Here is an 11,178-nt window from a genome sequence, read left to right as displayed (position 1 = left end):
GATCCTGGTGTCAGAATGTAAAAAGGGTGAGCCTGCTGCTGTTTGAAGTGATTTCCTGGAAAGCTGCAGCGGAGACAGAATAAACCCGTGGGCACGGAGGTGCCCGGGGGCTCTTCCAGCCGAGCTGCGGTTTGTGTCCCCGCGTCCCGCAGCGCCCTTCGCCCCTGGCAGGGACACGGCAGCGGCTCAGCCGGACCGGGCGGCGACAGCAGCGTCCCTGAGGAGCACCGGGACAGCACGCACGGCTCTGGGCGAGTCCTGGCGCCTTTGGAGCAGCACTGAGCTGAAGGGAGAGAGAAATCCAGAGAGAGCAGAAGCCTGGCACATCCCATCCTGCAGCAGCAGGCGCTGACAGCCGCGAGCATCCCCAGCACCCGAACTGCTCCTGCTCCAAACCGAGTCACTCCCAGAGCAGAAACCAAACCGTGCCACGGGAAACAAACCACAGAAGCAAGGAACGTGCAAAACAATCAACAATAAAAAATCCCAGCCCAGCGCTGCAAAGGAGAGAGTCTGGCTGGGAAATTATTTAGGAACAGGAAAAAGGCTAAAATGAGTCCCTGGTGAAAGATTTGCCCAGCTCTAGGAATGGCTCCTTTAAGCAGTGACAGCTGGGTAACAATCTGTGCAAAAAAAGCAGTGGCAAGGGCAGTGACAATAGTGAGTTATTAGGAATATAAACAAACAAACAAAAAAGAGAGAACCTCGAAATAAGTGGTTCAAAAGCATATTTTGCTTGAGCACTTTGGAACATGGAATTTCACAAAAATCACAAGTATTTAGAAGTACAACAATAGCAGATAGAACTATGAAAAATAATTTAGGCTGCAGCTTTGAGACACTTCTAGCACTAGAAAATGGTATTTTATTCCAATATAGCAGTTACACTATCATAAGAAAATATGTTTGAAAGTATTACCAAATATTTTCAATAGGAAATTATAGGTGCTTAATATGCATTCTAAGTTGCATATGCTTTTCTTAAATCATTCTGAAAATGAAATAACAAAGTCCTCAGCATTCCTTCCTTTGAAGCTTCTGCCCCCCTTCCATGCTGTATTTTTAAAAATACAGAGTATTTTTAAGCAGAATATTTACACTTTAGTTTTTGAAGCAATTCAGAATATCTCAGGTTTTTTTCTGCTGCATCCTCTTAAAAGCAAGAGTTTGCAACTAAAATTATTTTCCTAAGTAAGAAAACCAAACCCTGTTTTTCCCAGAAGCAGAACTGACCTGCAGAGAACACGACCCCATTTGGGAGCAGCTGTGGCGAAGGTGCTTCCTCAGGGATGCTGCACAGTAAAGTGAGTGTACACCACTCTTGCTTTGAACTACAAACATCTACTACAGGGCTTTGATGGATTTCAAGGCTAAAAGGTAAATAATAAAACCTTTCCTGCCCATGGCAAAGCCTCCCCCACCCGTTCACACTCACACTGGGAGGTGAATGCCAGCCAGCATTACACTGAATTTTTTCAGCTGCATATTTCAGTTTCCCTCACGAAGGGCTGCACCGTGCCCAGGGCACAGTGGACTGGCTCCTACACTTCAGCTATCAAAGAAATACACAGAGTCTCAGTTCCTTGGAGCATTTTTAAGATATGTGACACCACCACAAAATCCCAGTGACTTCCACACAAAGTATTTGTCACACCAAAAAATCTGCCCTTAAGAAAACCACATCCATGCTCTAACTCAGTGAGACATTACTGACTTAGATTTACTGCAAATAGAAAAAGATACCTTGGCCGAGGGATGGATTCTTAAGTCCTTCCTGAATTGTTTAAATGCAAGTTTCTTCGGTAACCTTACAAACACTGGGAAAAGGGAAAGTAGGGGGAAAGGGAGGAGAGGAGATGGAAGGTTTTAAAGAAACACATAATGAGTGCAAATTATTCTTCAAATACACAACTGTGCTGCTTTTGTGCAAATCTACTCAACCCATTATTGTGCTAAAAGCCAAAATACATCACCTACAGAGCTGGGCCAGTGGAAATGCTTGGAGTGGGGTTTATGGCAAAGCCTCTGCCTCCCCTCACACAATGAACCTGCCTGGGTCCCAGGGCAGGACACATGGACCACATGGATGGATGAGGGAACATGATCACACACTGACAGGACAATGCTGTGCCTGACATGGACAAACAAGCACTGCTGAAAAGTGAAACATTCTGGTTAAGGTGCAAAATACAGCTAAACAGCAGATATCTGATTAGAGTAGAAAAATAATTCTGTATTTCTTAGGTATCCATGGCAGCATCAAGAGTCCTAGGAGGAGAGAATACTAGGAAGAAAATTACTATTTTAAACCCAGGTTTTATACAGATATGAAATATAAAGGAAGTTATAGGAGTCAGTGAAATTTAAGTATTTTCCTACTAGTGCAGATCTGGAGGACTGGATGGATGACAATCAGGTTATTGCCTCTCCAGCTGGATCCAGGTTTTCAGCCCTATGCAGTGGGATTAGTCACATGTTCATACCTACTGCATGAAAAGACAAGGCTGAGTTTTAGGTCTCTTCATCCCCTGGGCACTCGCTGGGGGGATCTAGTGCACACTGACATTTTCAGGTATCTGAAGACATAATACAGAAATGCACTATGAACGCTGAATTAAACACTTATTTAAAAGGAAAGTTTGCTGCAGTTTGTTTGTTTTGCAGAAAGTTTGTTCTTGTCTTGTAATTTATTTTTAAAGCTTCCTTATTCCTGAACTGATCTTCACCTTTTAGGGTGGGAAAAATCCCTTGTGTGCTGCATGTTCAAGTTGCTACAAATTTAACAACAAAGCTGCAATGACTATTTCTTTCCTACAGAGATGCTGTCTTGAGCACTGAGATGTTGTAAACTCCACCATAACTGTAGCCTTCAGGTCTGAGTGAAGCTGCCACACACTAATGCAAAAACAAAGCTCCAAGAGGAGTGTTGCAATAATCCCAGCTGAAGTCATGGGCAGGAAAATGAACAGCAGAGCTGTTCAGGAGCAACTGAAGGATCCCAGGAAAGTGGAACCTGCTCCTTTGCTCACTGAACCTGGGAGAATTTGGGATGCCAAGAGGGATACGCTCCCCTGGCAGCAGCCCAGTTACAGTCAGCCAGGTTTGCAGCAGCCCAGATTTACAGTTTTTAGCCAGAGTTAATTTTAACTGTCTGGCAGGAGGAGTATTCAGTTACTGATGGGATGTCACTGTCAGAGATGACAAAAGGGGGTGTCCCAGAGCAGCAGCCCTTTTCCCAGTCCCCAGCCATGAACAGCCCCGTTCTAAGGCACCCTTGCAGCATCTCCATCTCCCAGATCCCAGGACAAGCAGTGGGTTCAGCCACCCTGGCTGAGGGAACAGTGCAATATTGCTGCTCCCCAGCCCCCACCATGCAGACACGTCTGCACTGGGGCAGGGGAGGCACCTGCAGGATGCACCACCCAGAGCTCCAGCTGTGCAATTTGTTTTTATTGGCATACTTAGGTATCAAAACATTGCCATCAAGGTCTCGGCTCCTTCCGATAGACGAAGATAATTAAGCATTAATTATATCTTCAAAGTACAACATGACCAAATATAAATACATGAAAAAGAACAAAACATGCAAAAATTCCCCAACTTTAAAAGGATTAATAATTCAAGAAATTTATGCTAGTGAGACTTCTGCTCAATCCACCAATTCTTAACAATTTTTCCGTGTCAGGATCCAGAACTGTTAACAAAACACACAGGGCATAATAAAAAATGTTTGGTTTCTGAATTGTTCTTTAGGAGAACAGTGAACCATTATATCCCTTATTATTCCAAATTACTGATTTGTCACAGTTAAGTGTTTTTCAGAGCAATGGCTAATATATTGCCTCTCATACACCAGCATAAATATTTGAATTGCATTTAACTCTCAAAAATTACTAAACTGATTGCTTATAGAATACAGTAACTGTCCACAGAAGTAACAAAATTGATTTGCAAACTGCTAAGATAGCATCTGCAAGACAGCTCAAAATGAATGTGTGTTTAAAGGGAAGGGTCATAGAAAAATGCAACTTTTAAAAGTTTCATTGTGGAGAATCAAATTTATTCAAATTGGATCACTCAGATTTGGGAAGAGAAAGATTTCTGTCACTGATGTCTTAAGTATTAAATGTAGGATTCCAATCTGCTCATACAGCAACAAAAAGGATCAAATGGTCAGAGGTAAAAAAGCACTCCTTAAAAAAAAAACCCCGACTTATTTAGCAATTTGTAGATATAATTAGAAAAAATCCTGGAAGCGATTGCTGTGCAGATTATGCCAGGCCAGAGCAGCCCTGCCTGGACTCAGGAGTCCTCTGGGCTTTCCTAGGGCAGCGCCGGACACTGAGCTCGCCTCAGCACCTGCTACAGGTGTGTGAGCACCACACGGCTTCCACAAGGCTTTCAAAAATGTCCCTGTCAGCAAGTGCTTGAGTCCATTGTGGAGAGAGTCAAGATGCTCCTGTCGTTGGCATAGAAGGGATCCGATGAACTCCATGATCTAAAGTAACAATAAAAGAAAAGTTTGGCTGACTGGGAACTTGTACTTGTACTGGGAAGTGAGGAGAAAAGTCTATGAGAGCAAAAGATAGAAGTGCTATGAGAGCAGGCCAGTGAACCTCTTGAAGGGACTACTCTACTCATTTCATGTAGGTACCTGCAGTTCATTCAGACCTTTGGAAACAGAGGCCAATTCGTGTGTAATTAGCACACAGCTACAGCTATTTCCATCACTAGGAATTAAAACAAGCAGAGGGTTTTATGCCTATTTTGCAGCTGAAGTTTTAGTGCTGTGCCTTGGGAGGCTGTGAATGCTGCCTATGCCCAGAGGCACCATGAGGCTGTTCCAGCAGAGCCCTGTGGAGCACACAGCCAGCACTGGAAACTCAGCACAGCAGGAAACATCCACACTGCCTGAGCCTGGGGGAGGCAAAACTTATCTACAGCCAGGAATCTGTTTCATCCCTTCCTGTTACACTTCTAACATCAGGGAGCCACCCCAGACGTCACAGCTGCTGACTCAGAGGGGTCTCACAATGTCTTTCACTTGATTACAGGTTGGGAAGAAATACTGCTCTTGGCTGGACAGCATTATAGGACTGCATGGGAAAAGGTGAAGAAGGCTGGAAGGCAGGAAATCAAAACACAATGAGCTTATCCTCCAAATTAGGCTCTGTCAGAAATCTGCTGTTTCTTTAGAACTGTTCCATCCAGTGCCTTGACACAAGAACCACTAATGGGAGACCAAACAATTCAGCAATGATTCCTACTGTACAAGTGATGTATATGATCCAGCATTCTTAATACTTTAGTGACTGACAAGTTGACAGACAATTTAATGGAACAGACAGACAAAAATGCATTTTAACATACCACAGCACACATTTTATATTCTAACTAGCGAACGAAGCTATAGAAAATACTTCTCAAATACATTTTACAAGCAGTAAATTAAGCACAAGAGACTATATTCCTGTGGCCCACTACTCCAAGCATTTGTACAACTTTGATTCATCAAAGTTTTTATCAAAATTTGATACTATGTTTGATTTCATGCTATCATATTTGACAGAATATCATATTTGACCGAATATCAGAAGCAGAGAATACAACACAAGCTGGCTACAGCAACATTATTTAAAATAGTGCTTTTCATTCTACAGCACTTGCACAAACAACATATTCATCAGCATCACTTCAATCAACAGAAATAATTTGCAGCTACCTCCTGGTTGAATACTTAGCTGTTTTATAGAGTACAAGTACTCAAAAGACCATCCTGTTGGGGACTGCACAATCTTCTGGAAATTTAGATAAAAAACAAAGCAGTTCAAGCTCGTGAACAAAGCCTAAACAATTTTAAAATCACCCAAGTTTTCTTAATTGCACATTCAGCATTTCACAGCTTGTAACTGCTTCACGTGATTTAAGCAATTAGTAATTTAAAAAATGAATAAAGACTTTCTCATATTACCAAAAAAGTATAAGGGAGAAAATGGTCCCTTGACTTTTAGACCAGGTTTTAGGTGTCAATATTGAGTGGAAGGAGCTGAAATAATTGGAGAAAATAAATATGACTGACTATAAAAAAAAGTCTCTTTTCTATTTTTACTGTATGTAAATTTAAGTGAAACTAGAAGATTGTTCAGAGCAATTTCAACCAGAGGCAGAAGCAAAACCCACAGAACTTCAAGCCCTTAGTATAGCACCAAGATAGTTTTGCATATTCATTGAACTTAATCCTAAAGTCTGTGTTCTAAGAACTCTAAAATTATTTGGTGGAAGGAACTTCATCTGAAAACTACATGAGGTAAGCAGAAAAGAAACCTGAGAAAAAGCAGCCTTGAAAAAAGTGTTTAATATTCTGTCAAATATGAGTTAGCTCCAATAAGTATTTTTTAAGTTCCCAAGAAAAGAAAACGTGAGTGGAACAAACAGAAAATTGTAAAACTGCAAATACATTACAGAAAGCAAAACACAGAATACCTACCTTATAATACTACAGGTTACTAAGGCAATTGTTAACTAACAATCTGCCCTAATCAGGTAACAATAAGTGAAAAGAAGTAGCATGAGAAATTCCTCATTTGGAAAGCACAGTTTTACAGAAAAGTGAAAAAACCCCCAGAAAAGTCAGAGCAACTGCTACCAAAATGTTGATTTTAGACCAATTAAATGCTCACCTTGTAGATTAAAAATTCTATTAAACTGTTTATTTTACACAACATGCCTGCTTTCTACACAGCAAGTTTGAATTAAAAATGTACTTAATTGTAACAGTTCATTTTTCATATGGAATGAAACTTCTTGCATACTCATACCCTAGATTTGTAGAAACATTGAATAAATTTCACAAGCAAGCCAGAAGAGAGAGACTGACTGAAAGCACAGACACTGTGTTCAACACAAGAGTTCCAACAGAGATGAGCTACAGACCAGGCAATACCTAAAGGCAGAATCAGAGCTGACAAAGCTGTCAGGGAAAATTACCCACAAGAGATTTGATACCCAATGAATGATATCACAACCTTTAACTGAAAGAGACAAAGTTCTTCAAATACAAAATGAGTTTCCTTGAAAATGTGTGAAGCTCACATTTTGTGAAGTGTTTTCAGGTTTGCCTTTTGACCAATGAAGGACCATGATATCATTCAGGGACAGAGATTATGATGTACAAAAGACTATTTTTATTTCTACCCCCAAATATTTCCGTATTTGTTTGCTATCCCTCTTTGTTTGGAAGTGGGGAGATGGCACATGAAGGATTCAGTGAGAGCTCCTCTCCAAGCTGGGCTGACTGCAAGAGCAGTGCTGCTCCTCAGACATCTTCAATTACTCAACACGCCTTAATCCCACTGATGTTTGCTTCACATGTGGTTTGTGAAGGAAAGATTTATTTAGCACATACTTTGGAATGGCACACATGATTTTGACAATATACCTTCTGGAACCCAAAAAACATTGAAAATTCTTAGAACCTGAAGACTCTGTTCTGTCAATCACTCTGATTTTAGAAATAGATTATAAAAGTTATACTACAAAAATATTTCATCTTCATATCAATCAATGGCTGAAAGATTTAAAGGCTCTCCTCCTAACAATGAAGTTAGATTTAAGGGGGGGAATGTGAGCCTTTTGTACACCTTCAGGAGTAATGCAAGCTCCAAGGTAAATATTTGGAGGTTGTACATCAAGAACCAAAGGGAAAAGTCTTTCGACTTTACAAACAACTCCTGATTTGTGAAGGCAAAAAAGTAATCATAAAAAGGAGAACAAAAACAGCAGCAAGGCTTGATTTTCTAAAGAAAAGAATGTACAAATCAAGAGAAATTATGATAGATACAACACAAGAGCTTGTAAAGCCAAACTATACACTTTAACAGAAATCTTTCAAAAACCGTTTTTCCCGTCCCCATCCCAAAAGAAATCACTCAAAAAGAAACAAGAAGCTAGTCTTTTAGGATGAAAAAAGTACAATAAAGAGGTGCATTTTCTACTTAGATAAGCAAAACCTGCAGCTAGTTTCTAGACATCTATTGCTGCAGGCTCATCAGGTTCCAGTTTATAGGAGAATCGTCTGCAGCAAAGGCTATTGAGAGAAATGCCACACCTGTTGACCCGGGTTGGGCTACACCTTCCCATTAGTCGTTCCAGCATTCTTCTAACAGATGTGCATGCTGTTTCCCCATCTGAGAAGCAGCACATGGAGTCCAAGCAGTTGATACCTGAACCTGCCTCAGTAAGCTGGAAAGAAAAAATAAAATAAAAAAAAAGAAAAAAAGAAAAAAGAAAAATGAGTACTCACAAATTCTAGCAATAAAGATGTTACCAGAAAACACTTAGGAAAAGCAGGTTTTCTTAAAGCTAGAGTGTTGAATATTTTTCAATTTTATAGGAGATCTACAGTAATAACATTACCACTTCCTAAGGTCTACATACACTAAGATTTGTTCTTCCCAAGGTTTGAGTGCAGCCTTGTTGAGCACAGAAATGGTCTGGCACCACATCTGCCTAACACTGGAAATGAACTGGTCAGGAATTCCCTCCAACAAGCCCCACAGCAGAGCACATGCACTTCCAGCTGGGATGCCTTGATTTACCTCTTCTACAGTTTATACCAGCTCAGCCCTATTTTAAGGGAAATTTATCAAGACAAAGCTTCAAGCTGCAGAATACAACACAGCAACCTGATCCCACTTAATTCTTCCTCAAGTGCACAATGCAACTTCCTAGAATAATTGAAATTATATCACTACCATAGATACCCTTGGCTTGGTACAGAACAAAAGCACATTCCTGATTGTGAACATGGTTTATCCAAAAGCAAACAAAGCTGATGTCAGAAAGGTTAGGTCATGTTCATGCCAGCATGAAGAATAATTCAACATTAGCATAATAAAATCTTTCAACAGCTCATGTTTTGTAGGTGAGAAAAAAAAGGAATAAAAGAAATAAAATGAAAAGAAAGCAGTAACAGATGCATGAGTGTAAGTGCCACCTACCAGTGTGCTCCTCTACAGCACTGCTGCACCAACTGCAGCATAACTGGAATCTCCTACTTCTGCAGAGAGAATATCCTAAACTGACTTCAATAACCATTCCAAAGAGAAACAAAAATGTGAAGTGTGGGGATGCTTTTTAATCAAATACTGAACACAGAGGCTGAACTTAAGCATCCACTACTCTCTCCTCACACCAGTGAAAGAAGAATTCTGGGAGGAGGCATCTTAGTCCATGACAGGACACAACTCACTTAAGACCTCCCCACAACTTCTCACTGTGATACCAAAGGTCACTGACTGTTGTCTAAGATTCTGTTTTTGAGCCTCAGTTTCTTCCACGCCACCCACAGTTGTCAAACACTGCAAGAAATGCAAAGAACCTCAAGAGTTTCCTATGGGAATGGTTTACTATGAGTAGACACACTCTCTTTTCTAATCCCCCCAAATAGGCAGCTGGACACATTTACAGTTTCACAACAGAGGCATCTAACAGAAACAAGAGACTTTTGGAAATACAAGAGAAAAATCTCAACTGACAGGACAAGGAGGAACACACGCAGAGCTGGTGTTTGTTTCCAGGCATCTTTTCCTGTGCCTGCCCCTTCCTCAGCCCTGTGCCACATTCTCCACAGCCCCTCCAGTCCTTCCCACCACACCACTCATTGTGATGTTCACAGAACTGTCACTTAGCAGCTGTTGGAATGTAAAGGATTCTCTACAAACTGAGCCCCCTGATCCTGTGGATCAGCTCAGAGGCTGTGGCTGAGTGCAGGAGAACACACTTTAACTCACACACTTATCTGGGGGGTCTTTGGGACACAAAAGGAACATTTACTGTGACAATGAACTTCTGTACCTGAGAGGCAGAAGCAGATGATTTTCAAGTGACAAGCCTGAAAGGGGTTCTGGTTAAAAGACAAACAAAACAAAACAAAACACACCTCAACAGAGCCTGAGTTCCTGAACACCCTCATGTGATGACCACCACAACTGGTCCCAACTGCAGTGCCACAGAAGATACAAGAATCAGGAACTGCACACTTTGCAGCACCAGTGTCAGCAAAATGACCTTCAGAGCCACCTCAGACTGTGCTCCCAGAGCTGTGACACAAGAGATTACACAGAGCAGAAGGAATTCCCATTTGGAGGTCAGCAGGCAAAACCCCTGATGCAGATGGAGTGACCTTTACAGTTGTGGTCACAGCAATACAGAACTGTAACATTCCTACACTCAGGATTTCAAACAGAGTACTTAGTTCATCCATTATCCTCAAGCACACCTTTAAAGTTACTGCAGAAAGTGGCTGTATGCTGGATCAGATGAAACAGAGCATTTTTTTCCTTAGAATCTGTTACCCTGAGAGCCAGCAGTCCTGGATATTATCCAAAGACTGTCAGAAAGAGGAACCAAGAGTAACCCAAATGAGCTTTCACAGAGCAAACCCTCATCTCTGGATTTTGGAGGCCTAATGTCTCTTTTTCTGGAGAATCTCCTCAATTCTTCATAAGTTAGATACAAAAAGCTAGGATCATGCTTGAACCACAACTTATGGAAAAGTTAATATCACTTCTTCTGAAAATGGCACATGAGACCTTACACAAGCCTGGAAACAACAACTCTGTTCTGTCAAACTCACAGTTAAGTGTAAAGAAATACTGTGAGAACATTAAGGACAAAAAAGCCCAACTAAATTTTATGTTTATCATTGCCTGGTGAACATGGATTTTTGCATTTACATCCACTACCTGGAAGGAAGATACATATGACAGAGAGTCCCTTTTCTCACTTTCTCTTTGTGGGGGACAATTATGGTCACAGCTTTATACCAAAGTAAAACCTAGCATGGCAAGGCAGGAAGGCATAATGTTCCCTGGAGACCTGAAGCAAACCCTCAGGAAACACAAGGTAGGAAAGACAATGAATGAGTACAGAGAAATACCAGATATTATTAATATTTGGGTGGCAAATAAAGTATGTTCATAATGTAAGATCTGGAATCTCAATAAACATAATACTTCATATGAGAATGGCCCATTGGATGTAATAAATCAAAAAGCAACTAATATGCAGAATTAAAGAATGATTCAGCTTGATAAAAAAAAAAAATCAAACCAACATTCTATGATGCAATTTTTCTTGCAGATACCAAAAATATGGGTATTTTGGAGATGGCTCAAT

General features: G+C 40.8%; 1 protein-coding gene across 3 annotated transcripts in view; it reads right to left on the bottom strand.

Moving 5' to 3' along the window:
* Positions 1–3,429: 3,429 nt before the first annotated feature.
* The window catches only part of ATP11B (ATPase phospholipid transporting 11B (putative)), a 61,052-nt gene continuing 53,303 nt past the window's right edge, over positions 3,430–11,178 (bottom strand). For 2 of the 3 annotated variants that reach the window (XM_056499324.1, XM_056499322.1), the window contains one exon: positions 6,696–8,241. In XM_056499324.1, coding sequence (XP_056355299.1) covers positions 8,139–8,241 — 103 coding nt within the window. In that variant the 3' untranslated portion in view covers positions 6,696–8,138. Of the gene's footprint in view, positions 4,499–6,695; positions 8,242–11,178 lie in introns of those variants that run through there. The other variant, XM_056499323.1, reaches the window with a different exon arrangement.

Source organism: Oenanthe melanoleuca, chromosome 9 (assembly GCF_029582105.1).
Source record: "Oenanthe melanoleuca isolate GR-GAL-2019-014 chromosome 9, OMel1.0, whole genome shotgun sequence".
NCBI lineage: Eukaryota > Metazoa > Chordata > Aves > Passeriformes > Muscicapidae > Oenanthe > Oenanthe melanoleuca.
The sequence above is the reverse complement of the archived record's forward strand: the minus strand, read 5'-3'. Positions and strand labels throughout refer to the sequence as shown.